Here is a 26,192-nt window from a genome sequence, read left to right as displayed (position 1 = left end):
ATTTGATTTTTGGTTTAAAATTTTTATTTTTAAAATAAAAAATAGTATTAATTTAGGGAGGTGAAAATAAGATATTATATCATTAGATAATGCAAAATTAAAATATAATTATCAGGGATTAAATTTTAAAAAAAAATTTAACTTTTGGAATTTTTCTCAATTTATCGTAGTTTTACGTACATATAAATACAATAATAATAATAATAAAAAATACTAAGATATACATGCCAACCAGATAAATTTCGTTACATAGTCAGCTACGTGTGTACGGGAAACAGATGACGCAACGTGGCGCTAGAATCGAAGGTATTTGGAACGGGCCCACTCCAAAAATATCCATTTCGCTCCATTTTTCTAACGTTGCCGCTCTCTTTATGTAACCAACCAAACGCCAAAAACCCTAATTACTTCTTTATCCCTTTCAACTTTGTCCCTCCTTACCCTGAATCGACTCTAGATCTGTTTGTGTGCTTTTGAGTCGGTAAGTACGTTTGAAAATGGAAGGTCTGTACACCGAATGATTCTCGTGATTAGATCTGATGGCGTATTTTTGGAAGCATGTGATGGTTTTAATTTGGATTCGAGGTATATTTGATTGACTTTATTAGATTTTGTTGTGTTTTTGGTTTTATTTTTGGTTTGGGTTTGGAATTTGGAGTTTTGGAAATGCTCCGGGGATTTATAGATTATCAAGTGTGTGGACCTTTCGTTTTTCTACCGGGTCTTGTTTCGATTAGCACAACCGCTTTCCATCGGTTTGACACGGTAAAACTGAGATTCTTATGTTTTTCCTTGCCATGTATTTTTAATTCATAAGATCGGAGTGGAGCTGCATGACATTTATTTGAACACTCACGAGCATGTTTTTCCCAATGTGGTATTGTTTAGATTTGATTTCCTTGGGTGAAATATGCCATGTGTCTGATTATTGATTTTTTGATAGTTGTCGCGGGTACTTGTTAATGGACGGAGTGGGAGGCCTGGACTGCGTGACTGGCAACGCAATGGAAATGAACGATCAATTGAGGCTTGTGCCTGTGGATGCTTTTGAAATAGAGTCATGTAGAAAGAATATGGCTGAAGTTCTCGTTGATTCTAAAATGGAACATGTTGCATGCCAAGAGATGGACGTTTGCAATGATTTTGAGCTAGGAACATCTACTGGGAGGGATGAAAGGAACGTGGTTGTGAATATAACTAAAACAGACTGTTCTGTTGCTGGTGAGACAAAACAAATATCAAATAACACTGAATTGTTGCAGTCTTCAGTAATGATTAATGATAGGGATGTTGCAGTTTTGGCCAAATCTAAACCTTGTTCTGAAACACAAGTGCAGGGAGCTATAGGCTGCACTGGTGTTCCGATTAGTAGTCTTCCGGAGCCATGTTATGAAAATCAAAGTATTGAAGGGTCTGATTGCGTGAAAAGTCCAATTGAAGAAGCTTTGAATGGTGAAATATCGGTCCCTGATGAAGTATTGAATGACAGTGCAATGGAGCCCGGTGGTGAGAATCATGCGATTGGAGTACTGGACAGTGGCGACTTGGAGCACTGTCGTGTTACCGTTGAGGTGAAAGAAGCAGCTAATGACTCCATGTCAAATCATCGCCCCAGTGATAAAGCGGAAGAAACCTCCAATGATGATGTATATTCTGAGGTTTTGAATCCAAATCCCTCCCTGAAGCACTTGACTTCGAGTTTAACCTCAAGCAGCCAACCACTTGATGTACTTGCTATTGATCCTGGTGGTTGTGGAGAGATTACATCTGCTTGTTCCCAAACTTCAAGTGATGATGGAAACTCTTGCAAGGAAAAGCATGCTCAGAATTACACATCGGAATCAGTTTCCACATCTTGTGTTGCGATTGAGATTCCCAAAAATATTGACACAACTGTTATTAGAAAGCTCACATTCAAGTTTAGCAAACACAAGGAAGATTATGATAGTAAAATATCTTTTCCTGCCGACCCTCACAAGTGGTCATGGAATACTCATGAAACCATAAACGGGAATGAATATGCAGACACTCCCGGTCCATTGTCATGTGTCCCAAACAGGGAAATGAAGATGTCTAAAAAAATAATCCCAGAAAATTACCCAACAAATGTTAAAAAGCTTTTGTCTACTAAAATTCTGGAAGGAGCCAGGGTGAAGTATTTGTCCATATCCGGGAAGGTGTGTCACATCTCATTATTTTACTTAGTTACAAATCAAATTTGATTATTGGAGGCTTAAGACTATGGCTCTGAACTTTGGTTTTTTTATGGTGATCAGAAAGAGATTCCTGGTATAATTAAAGACTGTGGGTACTTATGTGGTTGTTGTCTTTGCAATTTTTCCAAAGTAAGTTCAACCTAAAAGGTAAATTATTTGTGTCGGCCACTGTATTGTAATTCATTATGATGAATACATGAATCATACTGACAGGTGGTTAGTGCCTATGAGTTTGAACTTCATGCTGGCACCAAGACTCGACACCCCAATAATCAGATTTATTTGGAGAATGGGAAGCCCATTTATAGCATAATTGAGGAAGCTGAGAACCGCCTCTCTTACTTCACTAGATGATGTGCTAAAGGCTGTGGCTGGTTCTTCTGTCAATGTGGAGTACTTCCAGGTCTGGAAAGGTAAATCGGATGCCTATGTTTATCCATTCAGTCATTTTTCTGTTCGAGTTACTCTGAGAATGATTGTAATGAGCATCAGGATCTGTTACATACAACTGGAATTATGATTTATTTGTTACTTCAGTGGTACCAAGGCAGTTACTCTACCATTTGATTTAGCAAATGTTTGGGTTCCCTGGATTGAGGCCAAGAATTGTCCTCTGCTTTTTCTTGAGGAGCTTAGGGCACCCTAGTTACTTGTCTGGACTTTGATTGTACCACTCTCTTGATTTGGATAGTGATTGATCTCAGATTTAATAATCATTTATTCTTTAGAGATTCTGAGTTTTAAATGATATTTTAACAGTGAACTATTTCTTTGGTAAATGCCTAAACCCAGTAGAGTTTTACTTTTCATTGAAATTTACATACATTTAGGTGGACTTCATTTTCATGTTTTTAAAATAATTTTCTTGGAGAGGAAGGTCATTTGGAAACTTAAGGATTGTAGCCTGCTACCTCTATTTGTGCTGCTGCCAAAGTACCTGTAGTGTAAGTTTGAGTTTTTTGGGCGTGATCTATGTTTGTATGGAGCACACAAACGTTATAGCTCTGACATTTTTCTTGAATCATGACAGCAAATCTCCAATATGAAAATACAGTATCTTGTGGAGATGGTCCTTATCTGAGCAAGCCTTTTTACCAGAATGGCTTCATCAATAGGTACAGTATTTTTAGAGATTAATCTTTTCCCGCAATCTCCTTCCCACCACCCATTAAGAGTGCTCCTTTACATGATAGAGTTTTGTAGAAAAATCATAAAACTGGAAGTAATAGAAGATGGTGCATACACTTCAATATGTTCTGCTTGCGCAAGCGGAAAGAACATGTTTCTGTTGACTAATTCTTTGTGAATTGAAGCTGGTGACTTTTGATTGTCCTGTGTCAACTATTAAATTAAGGTGGAATTGAACTTTCTACTCATTTTCTAAATTTTTTTACTGTAACAGTCGGTCAATTGAAGATGGGCCCTGTTCTGATTCAGGCAATTTCCATCATGAAGTTCCCGTAAATCAGCAAAGCTACACAGAGGCACCAGTGGAGCAGAAACGCCTGATTAAAAAGTTTGCTCTCTCTGTTGCTCTATCTTATTCTCTAGTTAATCATTTTTACTTATGCTCATTTGTTTCTTGTGCAGACCAAGAAACAATCAATATTTCTCAGTTTGGGAAAAGAAGAAAGCCACCAAAGGTGGCTCTAAAAAAAGGTTTTCTTCTTTTTCATTATTAAACTTTCTTCTCAGTCTTTTAGCAAGTATTCTTTTTTTAAATTTTTGGTGTTTTTATGGTAATCTACCTTTATGTATCTGTGTGTACACACACACACACAGAGAGAGAGACATATATATGTAATGTGAATAATTGGTGCATCATTTACTTTTTATACCTAATGAACCCCTTATTGGAGTACCTTTGATGTTGTGTGTCTAATGTATGATAGGGACAATGATTTACATAAATTACTTTTCATGCCTAATGGACTGCCTGATGGGACTGATTTGGCTTATTATGCTAAAGGAAAGGTTGGTTTTACTGGTGATGTCCGATTTTCCCAGTTGTTTATTATCTGCCTCTGTTGATAACTATTTAAAGCCTTTTACTTTATAGCGCATTCTCGGGGGCTACAAACAGGGGAATGGTATCATCTGTAGTTGTTGCAACACAGAGGTAATAATTTCCACGTACAAATCTGTTTTTACTTTATTGTTGATGCTTTGCATCTAGTGAAAATACTCATTTTTCTGCCACCTGAATGCATCTTCTATATTTGTTAAGTTCCCATTATTGACAAATTTCCATTTTTTTGCTCAGCTCAGTCCTTCCCAGTTTGAGGCTCATGCTGGATGGTCTGCAAAACGTCAACCGTAAGTAACTACAGAAAGCAAGTTAGCAATTTTTCTGTTTTACGTTTAACTGTTGCTGACATTGTTTTTTGTACATTGCAGCTATCGTCATATTTACACATCCAGTGGCTTGACACTTCATGATATTGCCTTAATGTTGGCAAATGGCCAAAGCCTTGTCACCGGTGGCAGTGATGATATGTGTGCTGTATGCGGAGATGGTGGCAAACTTATTATATGCAATGGATGTCCTCGAGCCTTTCACGCAGGTGATTTTTTGCCCCTCCTACATCTGTTAAATTCTATGCTGGTCATTACAATCTGAATTTTGTTTCTCATACACTTGCAGCTTGTTTGGGTTTGCAGTCCCTTCCTGGCGATGACTGGCACTGTAATTACTGTATCCACAAAGTTGGCCCTGGTAGCAAAACTTCTAGGGAGTCAAAACCTATTATCCTCCGGCTAACAAGAGTCGTCAAAGCACCGGAATTCGAGACTGGTGGTTGTGTTGTCTGCAGGTCTGTTGCAGTAGTTGCATATGATTTATACTGATTCCTGTTCTTATGTGTAAATTTTGTTTGTGAATTCCCTGTTGACTTATTTCTGTTTCTATTTATTGGTTTATTTTTCTTTATTCTCCAGGTCCCAGGACTTGAGTGCTGTTGAGTTTGATGATCTGACAGTCATCCTTTGTGATCAAGTATTACTTGCCTATATTTTTGTATCTATGTCATTCACCCTTATCATGTTGAATTTAATTTAGGTTTTGTGATGTTTTGAGTCTGTTATTTTTGTCAGTTGACATTCTTTTTGGTTCCATTATCTAGTGCGAGAAGGAATACCATGTTGGTTGTCTCCGTGAGCGTGGAATGTGTGATCTGAAAGTAAGTTATTCTTTATATTTAAAAAAATTGATTTTTTTAGCTGCTCTGCTATTCACTGGTGTTACTTGTTGCAGGAACTACCAAAGGGTAAATGGTTTTGTTGTGATGACTGTGACAAGATCTTTAGCACACTTCAGTTGCTGACTTCCAGCAGAGCTGAAGTAATACCAACATCAGTCTCTGCTGCAATATTTAGAAAGCATGCGGCTGTAGGCCTAAACAACATTGCATTGCAATGGCACATTTTGAGCGGAAAAAGTCGCCAACCTGAGCATTTGTTGCTGCTTTCCCAAGCTGCAGCTATCTTTCGTGTAAGTGTGTTCTTTGGATAAGGTGTTGGACGTGGATTGTACATAGTCCTGCGACAGGTGTAATTTCAAACTAAAGGATATTATATAAAAAATACGTGAATGATGTACTGTTAATCATAATTTAAGTGCTTTTGTTGGGTTAAAGTGTTAGACATAGATCGTATTTAGTCTTACAATAATTGCAGTTTCAACTTAGGAATATTAATTATTAGATATGAAATATGTTAATGATCCGCTGTTGATCATAATTTTTTATACTTATACGTTTACTTAATCGAAGAGCTCTTCAATTGTGTCTGCAAGAATCATCACACGTGAAGCCAAGCTGTTGAATCACTTGTGTGCTACTATTTAGTTGTGAATAGTATTCTGTTGTTAGCACTTGTACCAAGTTCTTTAGGAAGATATCTTTGTGCACTTTGTTTATTTAAGAAGGTATTCTTTGTGCACTTTGTTGCTGGGCATTTTTTAATTTTCTATGAATTATTTATTCAGGAATGCTTTGATCCCATTGTTGCCAAATCTGGTCGTGATCTCATCCCTGTCATGGTCTACGGGTGAGTTGTCTCTTCTCCATTATTTTGTTGCCAACAGCCGATTAACTCTGCATGTTAAAAAGTTGGGGGTTTCTTAAAACTTTGTAAAGTATGCTTTATTATTTTTTCGATGAATTGATTTGGTGCACTTGGATATTGATCTTGTAGTTTACTTTCTGATGCCATTGAACACAGAATAATTGGATCGCATTAGTGAAGATTTAAGAGTGTTGCATGTCAAATAGCTAATTATTGAATTTTACGTAAAATCCTTAGAAGTAACCATCTTTTGAATTTTTATGATTATGACTGACATCAGTATCTTTCTTGTGTAGATAGTCCTAAATGACTTTTGATCCATCAGCTGGTAGTTCTGCTTACTAGTTTTGTTATTGAACACTTGCGCGACCATATGTACTTGATTGTTCTAATCCATGAGTGGAGAATACTTATAAGAGAATAATTGCATAAAATGAGATGTCAATTTGTTCATTTTGTGCTTCTTGGGATTATAACAGATGAATCATCTTTACTGTTTTTCTCACTCAATGAAAAAAAATTATTTGTGATGCAGGAGGAATATAGCTGGCCAAGAATTTAGTGGAATGTATTGTGTGGTTTTAATTGTGAAGTAAGTCACACTTTTTTAATCATCATGGTTGATTGCTTTTTGCTTTGTGAATAGGAGGCTACTTATTATATGTTACAAATGAATATTTGAGCTTCCATTTGTGTGCAGTTCTGTTGTCATATCTGCTGCTCTTCTCAGAATATTTGGACGAGAAGCTGCGGAACTGCCTTTAGTGGCTACCAGTAAAAACAATCAAGGAAAGGTAAGGCCATGTTTGGTTTTGGAAAAATGAATATATTTCCCAGATGCAAAAACAAACCATTTTATTTTCATCTCCATTTACTTTCGCAAAATGCTATTACATTCTGTTGGCGGTGCAATTGTTTTTTGAATTAGACTTTGGGTCTACCTAGAATCAATTTACTGATTATTATATTTTATTCAAGCTCGATTAGAATTCGACTTTTCATCTACGTAGAATCAATTTACTGATTATTATATTTTATTCAAACTCAATCAAGTATATTTTCATATTTTTTTATAGGTAACTGAAACAATTAAATTTAAATTATGCAACACATTCTTACATGATGTCCGGTGACATATCTAAGGCAGAAATATAGCTTTCATAAAATATAATCGAGCACTTACTACATTCTACATTTCATTTTCTGAAAATGTTTCATAAAAACTCTCCTTTACCCAAGTCTCTTATCTATTGAAAGTTAATTATTTCCCTCAACCCTTGGTGAGATTTTAGGCCATGTTTGATGTGAAGAATGACCATTATTGAAAGGCTGCTGTTATGGCTTGCACCTTGCCGGAATTTTACAATGATGAATGTTTTTTGTTGAACCATAAAACTTGAGTTGAGATCCTTGTTCTGTATCTTATTTTCCTTTGTTTTGTTTACTGAGTGCAATTGCTGGAAATATTCCTTATTATCAAAATGTCTTTATCTCTAAATCGTTGTTGGGTTTCTTGGTTATCTAAGGAGGTGATTTCCGTTGACCTGCACTGACAACTTATATGTGTAGGGTTTTTTTCTGGCATTATTTTCGTGCATTGAAGGGTTTTTGTATTCAATGAATGTGAAACACATTGTACTCCCTGCTGCTGAGGAGGCTGAACCCATGTGGATGAAGAAGCTCGGCTTCACAAGGACGAGCCAAGAGCAAGTATGCACATTTTGTATTTTTCTTTACTTTTTCGTGGGCCTCACTTTTTCTGTTTGCTCATTTGACATTGAAGCTTTGTAGAAATAGAAGTCAAGTGGTAGTACTAGAAATTGTTCGCTGGCCTTTTATCAATTTGAATTTTGAAATGAAAATGGTTATTTAGTGATTGTTTTTTTATATGCATTTCCTTGTGCTTTTGCCTATCTAACTGTGTGGAACTTTTTTCCTGAGGGACATGTTAACTGGAATTATATTTAAAGAAATCACGTTTCTACAATATTTCAAAGTTTTACTCGTTAATTTACCTGTGTCATTTAAACATGCGCTGTTGGTTGTTCTTAGAATGATCTTTGTTTATGTGTAGTTCCCTGCTTTTTTTGGTATATGTTATTCCCCCTGGTTTGCTTTTAAGCTATGAGCCAGCCTGTGTCAGCTTGTTTGGTTTGATTGACTGATCTCAACTTTTTTTTACATTGTTCTGTTGAGCAGATGCTCAGGTACACGAGGGACCTTCAGCTGACAATCTTCAAGGGGACATCGCTCCTAGAGAAGGAGGTGAAAGTGCAAAGGGGCTAATTGATGTCCGTTGGATTATGAAGGACCTTCTCTTTCTGAAAATAACATTTGATACTAAGAAAGGCGCCCGCCCCTTGATGTCTGTTTTATCATGAAGGACCTTCATACTGGAGACTTGAACAGAGCAGATTACAGAGCATCAGTCTTGTCTCTCAAAAATACATACCGGCTGCAGTTGCTGTTCTTTATAGAATTTCAAAATCAATCATCTGCCAATAATTTTTGGAGAATCAAATCCGAGCAGATCGGATTTCCAGACTCTGAAACGGAAGCAAAACATTCCATTTTCTCAGTTGCTGAAGCACAGAGCTTAGTTTCTTGCGTTTATTTCGAGGGGTTTGCTAGATACGGACGCCTTCAATGGTGTCGGCTTTTGGGCTTACACTGAGTTTGATGTATAGACGAAATGTGGATGTGAATATGGTCTAGAGTAATCCTATAGGCATGCTATTATCCTATTTTTTAGCTTGCACGTTAAGATTTTCTTTCTTCCCCTGTGTCGCTTTATCAGCTGTGTTTTCAGTTATTTTTAATGGGACGTCATTTTCATGAAACATATGAATAAAGCATATCTGCTGGCTTGAGTTTGTTACGCTCGTGGTAATTTTTGTTATGCTTATGGGTTTCATATAAGAAATTAAGTTTGGTGACTATGATCGGGAGAGTCTCATTGGATGATCGAATCGGGACAGTCTCATTGGATGATCGAATGTGTTTCTTGACATGTAATGTGTTCAAATGCTGAGAGTGTTTTTTTACTTTTCTTTTCCTTTTTTCGTAGGAGCATATACTGTTAATGTAATTATTTTTGAGCTAGTTGGCTTATTGTGGCACCTACTCTAACACCCGCTATCACCGTAAGTACTGTTTGGCTGCGAGCAAACAGATGGTTGGGATCTTTTTGTGTGTTTTTGTTGGTGAAGATTTGTGCGAGTATATCAGCGGCTTAAAGATTTCGTGCGTTGGAAGAGGCATTTTGGGATGCCTTGGGAATAAGGTAATTAGATTGTCACTTTTTCACCTATATATCGAGTACCAAACTAAACAAAATAATAATGAAATAAATAATTAATCTTCATAAACATCAAGATATATATACATTTTCTTGTATTTGTTGCTTTCAATTAGCATGACACCTTGCATGGGACGACATTTTGCTTCGCGTGCGCTCACTTGGCATCGGGAGTGAGTATTAGTGTTTCTCTCTTTAGTCCTCAAATGCTTTTCCAGTCACGAGTGACAAAAACAAAAATAGACTTAATTTGGTCAATTTTACGCAATTGAATTTGCCTATTTGATGTGATGTAGCAATATAATTTGGCTAGGGGACTTGAACTATCGTCTTGCATCAATTAGTGAGGATGCATATGAGCTACTCCTAAGGAAAGATTGGCATGCACTGCTTGAGAAAGATCAGGTGTGTTAACTGTCTATCATCAACTTCAATTGTTTTTTTTTTTGCCTTCCGGTTTTTTAAAGTCAATATCACAAAATATCATTTTAAATAAATCAATTCAAAGTGAATATTTCATTTAATTATTTTAATAAATTGCAGTTTATAGAACAAAAGGCTGGTCGAATATTCAATGGACGGAAAGAAGGACAAATATCTTTTGCTCCGACTTACAAATACCTCGTCAACTCCGTCTATTACAACGTGCAAACCGCGTTGTCTAAGCACAAATGTATCTGTTTAACGAACCGATATCGAGTGAGACTCATAAAACATTATAAACCTACATATGAAAAACCAAACTCAAGGTATTCACGGACTGAGCTTGAACTAGATATTGTTTGGTTAGATTTAGTTCGTTTACGTCTTTTTATGTTCTATAAATACCTTTCCACTAACTAAAAAATGTAAATTTAACTCGACTTATAAAATCTGACACTATCAGTCCCATCAAATCCCGAGTGGCCTAAAGACCATAAACCAGCCAATAAGAATCCACCACGTTCCCGGGCCCACGACATCACATTCCCCACCTCCAACAGAGAATCTTCTCATATTCCATAAATTTATTCGTAAGCAAGATTTTTCTCGGCCAAATTCCACTTTCCTTCTTTAGATGGGGACAGAGGGAACGCGTAATGCACCGCTATCTGCGACTCTCCTTTACTCAACTGCTCTCTCTCTCTCTGTGTTTTCCATTTGTTTTTCCTCCATAAATATCTGTATTCGCCTTCCTGCTTTATATTCTGTTCTCTCTTCAAGTTTCTCTTTCAGTTCTGCTCAGCATCCGCTGCTCGTTTTAGGTAAGGTTTATATTTGGATCTATTCATATCATTGTTGTGTATTTTCGGCGGATTTAGGATCATGCGTGTGATGATTTGTGCTCGATTTCTATCCTCGTACGCTTATATATCTTTTCCAATCCATTTCAACCGTTTTTATTCTTACTAATTTTGCGCTATCAGAATATGCACATTTTTTTAAGTGTCTAATGAAAGCTTTGATTTATAATGTTTTTTGGAGCTATTTTTGTTTACATGCTCATTTTGGTTTGTTAGAATTGTTTATGGACTCCTTTGGAACGAGAACGTACTGACGGCATCGAATTCTTAGACATGCATGAAGTTGAGCACTCTCTCTCTGATCCATCCGAAGATTTGAGGCTGATTCTGTTTACAGTTAGGCCTTGTTTTGAGTTTTTTCTCTTTTACCTCAATACCTTGTAGTTGGCGGTAACTTCTGTGCTATTGAGGTATTTATAAAAGTCATATGAAACCAATGCTATTTTGAAATGTTCGAGTATTCATTCAAAATGTTTTGGTTCCTGTCTGTCCAGTTTCTTTACTGTTGAAGTTCGTCTTTGTTTTTAAATTTTACTCTTGATTTCTTATTTACGGTTTCACCCAGTCAAATAAGACGATGGCTAGTGGTTGATACATGATTATTAATGTTCCCTTTTTATTTCGTTCCTCAAACAGCAATATTATGAATGTTCCATGAATTTTGCAACTGCTAATAATTCGTCATTTACATCTGCTTTTTCCCATATATGTTCTCACCACATTATGGTTTGGTTAGGAGCTTATCTTTAACAATGTTCTTTGCAGTCTGCTGCTATGGCTCCACCTATTGAGAAGTCAATCAAATCTGATGCTCAAAAATCATCACGTTCACCCCTTAATGAAAGAATTCTGTCTTCCATATCGAGGAAAGCTGTTGCTGCTCATCCTTGGCATGATCTTGAGATAGGTATGTAAACTTAATGTCTATCCTCATAAAAAAGCATGAAGTTAAATAAATTTGACATTTTTCTTTCTTTTTTCTTATGCAGGACCTGGAGCACCAATTGTTTTCAATTGTGTATGGCCATTGAACTGATATTTTTTCCTGCATTTTCTTACTTGGCCTGATAATTTAGAGCGGAAACCATGTGAAACAGATAGGGTTGCTCCTTTTTTCTTGAATTTTTATGCAAATTGAGTATTCAAGTTTAAAAAGTGTCCTTCACGTTGCGCCTCAAGCATATGTGAACTTCACGTACGTGCAAGAAAGTTGTAAGATTTTAGCATATTGTGGATGTGATTTGAAGATCACAGCTTACAATGTATTTCAACTTTTGATTTTGGGAAATTGGAAATTTCAACTTTTCAATGGTTGAAAAATGGATTACCTTTTTCTGACTGCACCAACCTTGAACACTTCTTACCTTTAGCTTTGTCAACACTTTCCTTTTAGTAGTCCACTTTTCATGGAGAATGGGTCGGTCTTAGTTCACTAGACTTTTCATATTTTTGAAGTTATTATTTTTTGATCCCGGACTTCTATTCATATACTCTCTTTCTCATCTCTTATTTAGAGGGTAGTTTTTTCTCCCATGTTCTCACACTTGCTCTGTTCATGTTCATCTTTTACAACTATACTGCTTTAGATGCCCAATGATCAACATATCACTTTCATTTTTTCAAACTAGGTTTGTATGCACTCTTTTGTCTCCTGCACGACGAATTTGATAAATCGAGGCATTAAGTTTTAGAGTTATTTCAAAGTTCATGTATCTGGATTGAAATCACGCGGAATCGACATCCACCGGTTAAATTGCCGTGGAGTCCATACATTTTTATTTGAATCAGCACTCACTTGGTTAAATTGGATATGAATTTATTTTAACCGTTTTTAAGTTTCAGTAGCTATGCAATATTATTGAGATTGATTCTTAACTTGTGGATCGGTCATTCTATGTGTTTATTGCATATTGTATCAATAATCTGCACTCAAAATCAGCTCAGCTTTATGTTGGAAAATCTTGATTCACATTGCATCACATATGCATGAAACTACCGTGCTTAATCCATGTAGGTGGTTGAGATAAGTAAGGGTAGTAAGGTGAAGTATGAACTCGACAAGAACACAGGTCTTATCAAGGTACTAGGCCTATCTGCATGTACCTCGATTTATGTTGGGTTATTGTTATATATGTTAAGACTCGTTGGCATCTGCAGGTTGATCGTGTTCTTTACTCATCAGTTGTGTACCCCCATAACTATGGCTTTATCCCCCGCACTCTTTGTGAAGATAATGACCCGATGGATGTTTTGGTCATAATGCAGGTATGCAGTTCTCTCCCAAACCTTCAGATACTTTTTGAACGTGTGGATTGTTTGTAATTTTCTAGGAAATATGGGACTTTGTGGCTTAAAAAATGCGCTACCATGAAAGTTGAGTGGTTGTTCGTAAAACAAGTTCCATGATTTGGCTTCTTGCTATCACATGCAACTTGGACGCTCAAGTGTGTGCTTTTGTATATATCAGCGGCAAGCACAGTGATCATATGATTTTCGATATGAGTAGATTTTATCTTGCAATGGTTGCACATGTAGCTCCTCAAATCCCATAGCTTGGACCTTTAAACACTAAGAACGCAGTGGCACGTTTTAAGAAAATTATGCACAAGCACCTTCATTTCCTTTCAAGGATTACATACGAAACAATGTAAATCAAGCGCCTTTGAGCATTTCGAGGTAGAAATGAAGATTAAGACCTATGTTATGTGAAATGGGATTGCACAGGCGTATTTTTTAAAAAAATTCACTGGTTAATTTACTTGCACAGGTTTCACTGGATAATGTACATCTTCTGAGTTTTGCCATCAGCTTTTATAACGTTGAATCTTCAACATGATAATAGAGATGGAAGACAGAATTTCTATTTCCATTTTGGAAGTTGGAATTAATATTTTATCTTTTAATTGTTCTGCAAACATAAAACAGGAACCAGTTCTTCCAGGGTGCTTTCTCAGGGCAAAAGCAATAGGTCTTATGCCCATGATTGATCAGGTACACTAACCAAACTTTTGACAATAATCATACTATTATCTTGAAACAAAAAGGATTAAAACTTGTTCTTGGAAACAGGGGGAGAAAGATGATAAGATAATTGCTGTCTGTGCTGATGATCCTGAATATCGGCATTATACAGACATCAAAGAACTTCCACCGCATCGCTTAGCTGAGATCCGCCGTTTTTTTGAGGATTGTATCCTTCATGATAATCGATATCTGTTGAAGATTTTTCTATTGACCGAATGATTTCTGGTTTTTCACTATATGACTGCAAGATGTGTTCTGTATATTGATGAATACTGGACTCTAGTGCATTTTCTTGTTATCTTAACTATCAATCAGACAAGAAGAACGAGAACAAGGATGTCGCAGTCGATGAATTTCTTCCAGCCTCAAATGCTTACGAAGCTATCCAGGGTTCCATGTAAGTGATCGCGAATGTCTTGTACTGATAATAAAGCAAGATGGTGGAATAGTAATCCATTTTTTGATAAAGCACTTTTCTTAATTCCTAAACTAATCCATCAACTAATTAATACATATTTACTTTTTTCATATTATGCTTAACTTTTAATATTTTAAAATTGTTAAAAAAAAACATTTTAATTTTGTTGGTTAAATATATATATATATATATATATATATATAGTGTTACATGTACATCGTATGCGTTGGCCGCTTGTATCTATTATAACATATATATATATATATATAGTGTTACATGTACATCGTATGCGTTGGCCGCTTGTATCTATTATAATATTATATGTAACACCATATATATTACTATGTGTGTTGGCCACCTGTATCTATAGAGCGCCATCGCAACATATGTGCTAACCCCAATTATTTCCTCAGTTTCTGTGCAATATTTAATTTTTCTTCAAGGTCATGTATTTGGTAAATCATTCAACTCCCTAAAAACTTTTCACCTCCAGGGACTTATACGCAGAGTATATCGTGGAGAACCTACGACGGTAAATTACTTACCACTTCAAAGGGAAGAGTTGTGGATCGTTATATCGAGAACTGATTATTTCAGCGTCTTTCTTTGGTAAGAAAAATCTGTATAAGGCTATTTGTTTTTCAGGTATTATATGATGGCGAAAATTCATCACTTGACAGATTGTTTTAGTAAAATTCTCCATGAAGATGTCACTGTAAACCCTATAAACATAATATTTTTATTTGCTATGCGAGATTTGGATTGACAAATCCATTTTTTTTCTTTCAATTTATGCAATCCGCTGTCTTTAATTAGTCCTGATATCTTACTTTATTTGGTCTTAAAACGTACTATTCCGTAAATTCATTTGAATAACAGAGTTGAATGTCATTTGGGCATTTGCACAACCAAAAATAAATGTGTTTTGGCGTGTGCGCATTTAGTGAACCAGTGTATGTCAAACTTAAGAGTCCCAGATTTGACTATTGTCTTTTTGTAGTGTTTTCGTCCGCAGTTACACGCATCTTGAGAAAACATTCACACACATCTCGTGAAATTTTCAAGAGCCATTCATCTCATAATTGCCTACAATCAAGTATCTTTAATTTCAAAATTCTTATGTGATTTTTTATACGAGTTATATATATAAATTTTTTTAAATATTCGTCAATTGTAGACAATAATAACAATTGGTTATAATAAAGTGATTAATGTAATTTAAATACACATTAAGCCCTTCTAAGCTTCTCCTCTCCAGTGATGTGCATATAATTGGTCTGGTTTGGGTTTTTTTTTTAATCTTTAGTCTCTCAAACCAAAGAGAAGATATCATTATTACTGTATCATGGCCGTTAGTCTTTTGGTGAGATCATATTATATGAATGTGCTAGACCATTGTGGATTTAGTTAAACTTTCCTGTTTCCTCCCTAATTCCACCGAGAACTTTGCGGGAAGTGGCGGTGGAAATTCATGGTTGATTGCTATTAGGTAATGGCTGATTGATTCAACTATAATTAAGGTACGTTGTTTTATGATCATCGACACGATGAAAATGAATATCGTGGTGGCACTTTTCATCCCCATCGACTACTCTTTAGTATAAATGAACATACCTTAATTCTAGTCTTAATTGTAGTAGAGTATCAATCAAGCATTTTCTAATAGTAGAAAATTCCTTAATTGTAGTTGAATATCAATCAATCATTACCTAATGGTAAGCACTTCGCATCTGCCATTCGGTTAATAACACGCTACTCTAATTTTAGAGTATTACACCGGTTGAGTTCGACCTACGAGGAGGATATTATTACGAGATCGACCCAAAACAGTGTAGGTCATGTTGAGGTAATACCTCCAAGGCCTAGGTGGGCATCGGGTCAGGCCTCTAGGTGAATCTTCCGGAAAATGGTGGTGATTATCATTCCTGTGGCAAAAACTCCCCCAAAAATTGGAATTGATGATGACTGGTTGGAGTCTATATTTGCGGCTCTCGGTACAAGTTTTCCGGTTGAAATAATACTTTCATTTATCGTATCTCTGAAGGATAGTTTAGGGCCGTTCGAGGATCTTTTTTCTTTTGCCACCACTTATTGAAATCCACCAGATTCTTGGTTACTCCGGGTGTCCCCTCGAGCTCTCGAAAGTAATCTAGTGAAAATTATGTTTGTCTCCGTTTGCAGGAATTGAGTTCCCAAATTCTGCAAAGAATCTAGAAATACTCAATGTTGTGCTGCTAAACGCAGTCCGGCCAAGAGACGGAACGATCAAACGGTCTAAATGGCTCAAGATTCTATAACTCGGTTGATGAATGGACATGCTCACAATACTTTCACCACCATGTAGGCTCTGATGAATGGACATGATCACAAACCTGCGCGTTATTCGAGTAATTCCACCTACTTGTTGTTCATTTTTGACACATGATTTGAGATTGAATTGAAGAAATCGATGGAGAAATTTGGTTGTACATAATGGAATCTGTTCTTCAAAACAGTATTCTATCTTACAGGATGTTACATTATTCATATAACGTGGAGATAAAAGATCACAACATCTTACCATCTCGATTGTCAAGTCTTGTGGGATCTGCTAATCACCAAAGATTTGCTCATATAGTATCGTCTCCTCCCACTCATCCCAGCTGCTATTGTAATGAAACTCCGGACTTCCCTGGTAGTGAAAATCTTCACCATCATCTTCAAAATCAAAATCACCATACCCAAACCATTGGTTTTCACTGTAATCCTGCTCCATATCATCATTGTTACGGCTGGAAATACCATCCTTCTGTTCTTGATACGAGCTGTCTTCTTGATACCATCCATCCAAATAGGCTTCACCTCCTCCCCAACAGACACCAAAGTAAGATTCATATTCTCCAAACCAATTCCCACTGCCAATTTCAGCATTTCCCATACTTCTAAAATCTTGGTCTGTCGATCTGTCAGCATACAATGATCTTGAAGAGTAATCCTCAGTTTCTTCAAAGTTGGAACCATCATATACTCCTTGAGATGATAAAAGTTGCTCTCCATAGCGAATGGAGTCATACTCACTGTCATACCAAGTGAGGTAATAAGCGAAATCTAGCTTACTGTTCGGTACAAGGCCTAATTCTTGCATTATAGATTGAAGTAACAAAACCTTAAACCTTCCTGATCGTAACTATATCTGCAGCAAACTTCCGAGGACACTGCTTCTTATTCTGAAAAGCTTGACAATGATATTTGCATAGAGTATATGAAATACAACTTCGTAAGAATTCTAATTGTTTTTGGATAAATATTCTCTCTCCCGTTTTAGCACTGCATTGGGAAAAGATGAGTAGTTTAATTTTTATCTATTCCGGAGTTGAATATCTACAAGAGAGAAAAGGTAGAAAGATGTCTGAAAAAGGAGAAGAACAAGAGTATATGCGTCTTCTTCCAATAAAGTTTCACTGCCTGAAGCATCTTATGCCTTTGGGATAAGAAAGCTTCATTGATTCTCAGTACCATGCCTCCGCAAGTCGATCACCTCCAGGAGCCAATTTTACTCATGATCGTGGTGTTAAGAATTTAGTTGGTACTCAGTTAATTGAACTCAATTTGAAATTTCAAACTTAAAAAAATGTTATAAAACTTAACTTGATTTTCTTGTCAACTATGAACATGAAATAAAATAGAATGGTTTCTGTCACAAATATAATTTCTAACATAAATACAAAAAAAAAAATTCTTATCTCATATTTATAAGAATCTGGAGCTCATATTTTTCAGGGAAGACAGTATTATATAATTTTATAAAAAAAATGAATTTGAACATGTATGGTAAAATCATCGTTTTAATTGAAAAATACTCTTTTAATTTTAACAAGAACGTAATTGTATGATTCAGAATCCCATTAAGCTATCCAACTATTTAAATCTAATTAGTCAGGCATGAACTCTGATTTCCGTTCAGGAAAGAAAAAAAGCCATGAACACATTGCTAATTACAAAGTGTGTTTTAGTTGTTTTATGTTCACGATTTAAACTTTACCACGGTCGGGTTCAATTGGCCCCTTCAAATGGGATAATTCTTGCTAAAAAATTAAACGACCCCCAGCACAAGTCATAACACAAACATGCACCGTGTTTGTCAGTTTGGATAAGATAGAGATTGATAAATATTCATCTTTATCTCACGTTTGATATCTTTTTAGAAAGTCTATGATCGTGATAAATAATTTTATACAACGATAAAATATCCCTTTTATGAGATGTGATAATTTTAATCTAATGATAAAAAAACACCACAAATGACTTAATTGCTCTCAATATATAAAAATCCTAAACCCTATCAAATATTTTTATTTATTTTTATATATTATCAAATTAATGGTGTTTTGAACTCGAAATAATTATATTTTTCTTTCAACTTTAATGTAAAATTAAAATCAAATAAATACTTTTATTTATTTTTATATATTATATAATATGATAATTATATAAATGAACTCGAAATAATTATATAAATGATTTTTATAATCTCAATAAAATTATTAGTATCACTTGATTAACCTTAAAAATTGATATTTGACTTGACTCACAAAATCAATGGCTCAATTATCATATTTATATGATATATAAAACTAGGTAAAAATAAATAAATCATACAAGCACTGTCGACGCATAAACAGATAAGATATATGAACTCAAGCAACAACTTTGAAATTATAAAATTTATTCTGATAAGATTAATTTTGTCATTACAATCTAATATATAAATTTAATCACTCTTATTAAAATAATATCAAACATTAAATATAATATCATACATCTTATTTATCATTAACTTATTATTATATTATATATCACATGTTTTTCTTATCATGTGTAACAAACTATGTCTAAAAGTATGTTTTCAGAAATAATTTTCAAACTACCGTAAATAAAATCTAATCGCTCCCTAAAATTTTGATAATATAGATACTAACTTCAGAGGTAGGTCTCATATCGGGGTTCTCGGGTTCGGGTTTTACGTGTCATGTTCAGGTTGGTGTCAGTCAGCGTTCTGGATACCCGTTTGAGTTCGGGTGCAAGCTTCAACCCTTTTCTTCCCTTGAGTTTTATCAAAGCTTCTTCAACTTGGAGTCTGATGATTTTACGGAGGGTCCATTCCAGCTATATTAGGTCAATTTTCAAGGTACATCTCAACAGCCTATTTTCACTTTTTCGTTGAAATGATTTTAGTTTACTTTTATGATCTTTGATGTAACAAATAGTACAACCATGGTTTGCGAGCTGGAATTTTCGAAGCAAGCAAGCTTGTCCGACTTGAATCACTGTGAAGTAGACCACATCATTTTGTTTTTTGTTTCTGGTAAAAAATCAGATTCTTTGAAGGAGTACTCTGAATTTTGTTCTTTATTTATTGTAAATATTTTTTTAACAATTTTACATTAGAGAATAATGTGTGATGCGTGCTTATTGTTCTTTTCATCATTATGTTGATATAGCAAACATGGTAATATCAGTAAATTATTGTTTTGATTGTTATTGAAGTATACTCCAATCGGCAGCCTCTTAGTCAAAGATGTGATGAAAAAGAAAAAGATCCGATTAAGTGTTTATTTGATCTACAGGGCTAGAGAAAAAGAGACTTTTGTTAATGTCCCGGTGGACTAAATGATCTACACTAGAGTTTGACTGATATTTTAGAATAAATACCAAGAAATATAACATTTTTCCCGTTTATTCTGCAGGATATCTTTGTCTTTGCAGGTCATGTAAAAATATTCACTTAACCGAATCTCCACCAATCATTTGAATGAATCAGACAAGTAAATTGTCTGCTGCCGCAAACAGTTTCACCCGCCAAGCCATTCAAGCCCTCCTCCAAAACAATGACAATCCCATTAACTTCACACTTTACGGCCACCTCATCCAACGTTGTACAGACCGCTTCCTGCTTTGCCAAGCTAAGCAGCTGCAAGCCCGCCTCGTTCTCTTGTCTGCCACCGCCGACAACTTCCTCGCTTCTAAATTCATCGCATTCTACTCTAAAACAAATAACCTCTCGCGTGCCCGTCGAGTGTTCGACCTTATTCCTTCAAAAAACACGTTCGCGTTTAACGCCCTCCTCATCGCGTACTGCGCGCACAATCATCATGTTGAAACATTGACACAGTTTTTCTCACTTTTGTCAGAGAAAAATGTTTGTCAAGGTCTGGCCCATGTCGAACCTGATGCCTTTACAATGAGTTGTGTGCTGAAGGCAATGTCGGAAGTGGTAGCGGATGAACCCCTTTTGGCTAGGATGATTCACTGTTATGTCATGAAGAAAGGGTTTTGCTCGGATTTTTTTGTAGGTAATGGGTTGATGACTTATTATTCTAAATCTGATGATCTGTTGTCAGCAAAGGGATTGTTTGATGAAATGCCAGAGAAGGATTTAGTGTCTTGGAATGCAATGATTGCAGGATATTCTCGAGGTGGGTTTTACAAGGAATGCAAGGATTTGTATAAAGTAATGTTGGATTCGGAAGAGTTGAAGCCCGATGCTATTACAGTTATTAGCACTTTGCATGCCTGTGCGCAGTCTAATGATCTCATTTTTGGGATGGAAGTGCATCAATATGTGATTGATAATCGGATTGAAATGGATCTCTCAATTTGTAATGCAATTATAGCAGTGTATGCTAAATGTGGTAGCTTGGACTACGCCAAGGAACTTTTTGGGGAGATGAGTGAAAAGGATGAAATAAGTTATTCCACTATTATATCTGGGTACATGGTTCATGGTCATGTCAACGAAGCTATGATGATTTTTATGAAAATTAGGAACCCAGCTCTGAGTACTTGGAATGCTGTAATTTCAGGTCAAGTTCAGAACAATAAATATGACGAGGTTATGGACCTATTTCGTCAAATGCAAGTTCTCGGTTGTAAGCCTAACAGTGTGACAGTTTCGAGTTTACTTCCAGCTATCCCTTGTGTCTCGCACCTGAAAGGAGGAAAAGAGATACATGCTTACGCTATCAAAATCAGTTGTGATGATAACATATATGTGGTAACTGCCCTCATCGATACATATGCCAAACTGGGTTTTCTCTGTGGAGCACAAAGGGTATTTGATCTTAGTAAAATTAGGAGTGTTATTGTTTGGACATCGATAATCTCTGCATATGCAACCCATGGAGATGCTAACTTGTCACTTAGTCTATTTGATAAGATGTTGATGGGCAACACAAAACCAGACGAGGTCACATTTACTGCTGTATTGGCAGCTTGTGCTCGTGGTGGGCTACTTGATAAAGCTCAGGAAATATTTGATTCATTGCTGCCAAAATATGGGATTCAACCTTTGGTTAACCATTATGCTTGTGTGGTTGTATGTATGAGCCGAGCAGGGAGGCTCTGTCAAGCATTAGAATTTGTCGAGAAGATGCCGATTGAACCTAGTGCCAAGGTATATGGTGCACTGTTTAGTGGTGCTTCAGAATTTGGAGATGTTGAACTCGGAAAGTTTGTGTATGATCATTTAATTGAACTGGAGCCTGATAATCCGAGTAATTACATTATCATGGCAAATTTATATTCAGAAGCTGGTAGGTGGGAAGAGGCTGAGAAGGTCAGAGAGACTTTGAAGAACTTGGGGTTGAAAAAAGTTGCTGGTAGTAGCCGGGTGTAATATATGATGCTTTACAAACTCTCGTTTGAAAATGACTCACTTGGAACCAACTCATCGCAGTCCTCCATTAATGTCCACTAGAATCCTCACACACTCTCTCTCTCATAATCAATTCCTCCAACGGTATGTTGTTGTATTGTACGTCGGATTTCGTTTTTCTTCTTTTTCTACGTATTTTTTAACTATTGAAAGATATGCTCGAGGGGACTAATTTTTTTATTTTTATTTTTGCTGCAGGTGTTTAAATTGAGCTAAGGAGAAGCCAGGTTGCAATGGCGGAGGATTTCGAGGTGCTGTGGAAATCTGGTTTTTGCATTTTCTGTCATGCTTCCCGGAAGCTTCGGCTTTGTTATTTGAAAGGAAAAGGCTTTTTCATTATAAAATTATTTAGATTTTTGTTTCTCTCGCTGTCTGGTTTTTGCTGGAAAGTTTGAAAGGAAAATGGAGAGAGATCGACACAGGAAGTCCAAAAGTACTTCTGGCATAGATGGTATTGTTTCATTCCTTTGCTATTATTCGTTTGAATTTTCCGATCCATTCGCTACCCACTGTGCGATTCATAAGTTTTGCTTTTGGGTCTTTATCTAAAGTTTTAGCTTTCGTGTATGATTTAGGAGGAGGACGAAGTTGAACGGTTTCTCCTTCTTTGTTCTGTTTCGCCCGAAGAAAAACTTGAAAAAAAAAAACGAAAATTTTACTCTCAGTATCCTGATGAAATCAGATGTTGAACATATCCAGGCGTGAATTTAGTGTATGAGATTGGGCTGAAAATTTGTTTTGTCCGTCTAAAACATATTTGGTCTGCGAGAGTTTTGTAGTGGAATCGTCACTCTCGTTTTATCAGCATTTTTTGTTCCCCCATGGAATTCTTTACTAAAAAATAAGTTATAATTGGTGTGCTATGTCTTTCCTCCAGGGAAACTGTACTAAATCTATCGATTGAAGTAAAAAAATAATTCTATCAGGAATTGGTATCTGAACATACAAAAGTCCAACCGAGCAGCTACAATCTAGGGATGTTTATGAGGTCTGGAAGCATCACATGTCGTTAATCAGCGTCGTTCATCAAGTTGGAGTACCCTTGTGAAACCTGAGAAGGTACTCAGCCAGCAGACGTTTGTGGATGCAAAACATCTTTCTGCTGACGAAAAGTTTCAGCATTTGATGGAACCTTAGGTTTGCTAGATTCCAGCAAGACCATGTTACTGAAATTTCTCGAAAAACCAGATTCTTTAGTTGTGAAGAATTTGCATGATCTGCAAGTTGACCATTCCAGTTCTTTTCATGGTCATGTGGCTGTTTTGAAGCCGTCGGGTTATGCACACTATGACAAATGTCAAAGCATGGAAATCAGCCAGAGATATTTCAACTAAATATGACATCTATTATCGTCCAAACCGCAAAGACTGTCTTCTTCTCGACCCACACACTCGCCATACAGCTCATATCTCTTGCAAGTTATCAAAGGTTCGACCAGAGGACAACAATGCGAAAAGGATTCTTCCAACGAGGATTATTGTTCTGAAACCCAATCTCGGGAAGTTGCAGAATGCAGCTGCACCTCTTTCGCCACCTGATCACTTGCATGATCATCTCCCCCATTTTTCAGTAAAATGAACGGATATTCAAGTTTTAATTGTACTGAGCAGTACCATTTGGTAGGAAAGATTCATCTTATATTATGGGATTCCCCAAGATCATGTCAAATGAAGCTTGAGAAAAAGCCTGGGAAATTACAAGACGAATGAATAATGCTTGTGATGCGACTATGGATTTGATGTCTTTTGGGTTCATAGGATATGCAGGAGATGAGAGTTCATACGATTCTTTTGAAAGTGTCTGATAGTGATTCAGAGATGTTTAAGCTGTCGTCTAGAAATTCTTTTGATAGCAGGTGTGGATACCAATCTTCTAATTCTGTTGTGTCCCATTTCAATATAGAGACAAAAAAGAAACTATCTGAGAGGTGGAAGATGGCTCAAAATTATCAAGATGCAGAAATTGTTGCTAAGGAGAGGTGATTAGATGAAATGCTTGCCAAGCGTGATAAAGAAATTAAACCTAAATTTTTGTATGCTAAGACAAGTCTCAACAGTACAAGCTAAGAACTTGGTAGCAATAATGGAATTGCTCAGTTGAATGGACCTCTAGGCATCAGCTCTAGGGATGGTCGAAAGGTTGACATACAAAAGCCAGAGAAGAAGCACATGTCGTGATGCTTTGTCTGCAGCCAAAAATCTGGTACACGTGATCCTGTTAGTAATGGTAGTAGTAAGTTTGTGAAAGCAAATCTACATTTGAAAGAAGGTACTTCGTCCAAAGATTCAAAATCTAGGACTAATAAGCCTCTTCCTTGTCTGAACACACCTATTAACTATCTAGATTCTTCATTAGACAAATTGGAGAACCTAAGGGTGGCGAAGATTGTTAACTCATCCAAAAAACAACCCATGTTTCAGACCTCGTTGGTAGATGAAATCCATGCGATTCAGAAATCTGATGTAACAAAGACTGCAGAAAACGGAAGGTTAAATTTACATCGGAGACATTCTAAGTTGCTTCCAGAGCTAGAATCCTCGTCTGTGGATAAAAACTCTGCTGCCTGAAACCAAGAGGAAACCCTTTTCCAGGTTGGATCTTCGCTTTTCGAACAATATTCATTCTACTTAATTCGTGATTGGAAAATTGTACGAGCATGTCAGCTTGTGTGGCTTGTCTCTGTTGTTCTCTTATCCTCCCGAATTTTTATTGGTGTTGTCCTCTTGAAATTCTTATTTCTTTCTTAATTGCCTTTCACCTAATATGTAGGCGATATAAGTTTTCATTGGATAGAAACATAATCTTGTTGATATGATAGGCAATGAAATTGAAGCGCTACTCGTAGATGAATATATTAGAAGTTTTCTTGTAACTAATGTTAACATTCTTGTGTAGTTTAGTTTGTACAATAGGCAGATGAACGGCTTGGTTGAAGCCTGAAGGGAGACAGAATCACAAATTTGAACTTTATTCATATAAGCTATTTTTTACGCTGACATTCTAAAACAGAAATTGGCGTGTTCAGATTCAATATTTTTCTAAGGAATCCATATTTAGATCAATGCAAATTGTCGTTCAAATGAATTTTTTTTATGAATATTTTCAAATATTCAATAATTAAGGAATGAGTTTTAAACTTGACTTGTGTTTGATGTGTTTGAAATTTACAACAATCACTATTAAAATTACATGACTTGATAATTCATTTTAAATTTGTCCATATTATCAAATCAATAAATCCAAGCACTACTTGAATGTGGATTTTGTATCATTTAATAATTTTTTTTTATAAAAAAAATTACCTTCTACTATGGCAATTGGGGCCGTATTTAGGGATGTAATCGAGTCGAGCCGAACTCTTGAATGTTTGAGCTTGGCTTGTTTATAATCGAGCCGAGCTCGAGTTTTATTTAATAAATATATTCATGACTCACGAGCTTATTCAAGCTTTTATCGAACTTAAACGAGCTAAAATATGAATTATACATTTAAATATTAATTAAATTAAATAAAATATAAATTATATATTTAAAAAAAATATAATATTCTTATTAAAATTTTTCAATTTATTATAATAAATAAATTTAATAGATTTTTCTATATACTTCATAATTAATTTGTTAAATCAATAAATTAAATATCAAAATTATTATTTTTCATCTAAGATATTAGATATGAATTTACTAACGAACATGTTCACAAGTTAACGAACCGTGATACCCCATGGATGGGCCCATTACCCTTGGCCCATCCCTAGCTCAAAAGGAAGACAAGCCCATCAAGGGCCCATGTATTCTCCTATAAATACCAGGTTTGAGTGTTCAGTTATTGGATTCACTATATTATTTTCAGCAGCGCCCTTAGCTGCTCCCCAATATATCCTCAGTCTCTGACTTGAGCGTCGGAGGGGCTACGCCAGGATACCCTCCTGGCCCCCTCCTAACGGTCTTATTTGTGATTTCAGGCCCAGGGTAATTTTGGAGCCCGTGTCTGGATTAGTGACGCTTGCGTGGATCGGACCCTAAATTTCCCGTAAGTATCACTTGGCGCCGTCTGTGGGAACTTTTGAGTTAAGACGTAGAGATGGTAGGGAGGAGAGGGAGTGGAAGAGCCACCTCAGCATCATCGCGTCCTCAGAGGGGACCCGAACCATCTCGCGCTGAGGCGGGACAGGAACAACCGCATCTTGAGACGA

General features: G+C 36.1%; 3 protein-coding genes and 1 long non-coding RNA gene across 7 annotated transcripts; 3 read left to right on the top strand and 1 right to left on the bottom strand.

The window, feature by feature from the left end:
* Positions 1-340: 340 nt before the first annotated feature.
* LOC142540199 (uncharacterized) lies at positions 341-9,159 on the top strand. The gene is given in 21 exon segments (XM_075646174.1): positions 341-585; positions 944-2,177; positions 2,277-2,345; positions 2,430-2,537; positions 2,539-2,629; positions 3,247-3,331; positions 3,619-3,732; positions 3,807-3,875; positions 4,109-4,190; positions 4,276-4,335; positions 4,480-4,532; positions 4,614-4,780; positions 4,861-5,029; positions 5,154-5,211; positions 5,339-5,395; positions 5,470-5,706; positions 6,202-6,263; positions 6,817-6,873; positions 6,982-7,075; positions 7,851-7,991; positions 8,481-9,159. Coding segments are annotated over 21 exon segments (3,162 nt in total). The 5' UTR covers positions 341-517; the 3' UTR covers positions 8,568-9,159.
* LOC142540202 (uncharacterized) lies at positions 8,749-9,752 on the bottom strand. Its single transcript, XR_012819052.1, has 2 exons — positions 9,452-9,752; positions 8,749-9,308 (listed from the first exon to the last, which is right to left on the bottom strand). It is a non-coding gene; the product is annotated as an uncharacterized LOC142540202 (long non-coding RNA).
* Positions 9,753-10,654: 902 nt separating this feature from the next.
* On the top strand, positions 10,655-15,093 carry LOC142540201 (soluble inorganic pyrophosphatase 4-like). 3 transcript variants are annotated; one of them, XM_075646175.1, is made up of 10 exons: positions 10,661-10,823; positions 11,079-11,198; positions 11,628-11,769; positions 11,852-11,880; positions 12,877-12,942; positions 13,020-13,127; positions 13,788-13,853; positions 13,932-14,052; positions 14,202-14,283; positions 14,798-15,093. In XM_075646175.1, the coding sequence occupies exons 2-10, from the start codon at positions 11,136-11,138 to the stop codon at positions 14,838-14,840; spliced, it is 720 nt and encodes a 239-aa protein (XP_075502290.1). In that variant the 5' UTR covers positions 10,661-10,823; positions 11,079-11,135; the 3' UTR covers positions 14,841-15,093. The 3 variants fall into 3 exon arrangements, with proteins under 3 accessions (XP_075502292.1, XP_075502290.1, XP_075502291.1); XM_075646176.1 differs by having other exon boundaries at positions 10,677-10,823; positions 11,079-11,272; XM_075646177.1 differs by lacking the exon at positions 11,079-11,198 and having other exon boundaries at positions 10,655-10,823.
* A 4,220-nt stretch (positions 15,094-19,313) lies between these two features.
* LOC142540198 (pentatricopeptide repeat-containing protein At2g37310) lies at positions 19,314-23,400 on the top strand. Of its 2 annotated transcripts, none has more exons than XM_075646172.1 (4): positions 19,314-19,471; positions 20,031-22,081; positions 22,196-22,448; positions 22,875-23,400. In XM_075646172.1, the coding sequence occupies exon 2, from the start codon at positions 20,096-20,098 to the stop codon at positions 21,956-21,958; it is 1,863 nt and encodes a 620-aa protein (XP_075502287.1). In that variant the 5' UTR covers positions 19,314-19,471; positions 20,031-20,095; the 3' UTR covers positions 21,959-22,081; positions 22,196-22,448; positions 22,875-23,400. The 2 variants fall into 2 exon arrangements, with proteins under 2 accessions (XP_075502287.1, XP_075502288.1); XM_075646173.1 differs by lacking the exon at positions 22,875-23,400 and adding an exon at positions 22,573-22,858.
* The last annotated feature ends 2,792 nt before the right edge of the window (positions 23,401-26,192 follow it).

Source organism: Primulina tabacum, chromosome 3 (assembly GCF_025594145.1).
Source record: "Primulina tabacum isolate GXHZ01 chromosome 3, ASM2559414v2, whole genome shotgun sequence".
Lineage (NCBI taxonomy): Eukaryota > Viridiplantae > Streptophyta > Magnoliopsida > Lamiales > Gesneriaceae > Primulina > Primulina tabacum.
This window is presented reverse-complemented; position numbering and strand designations above follow the sequence as displayed.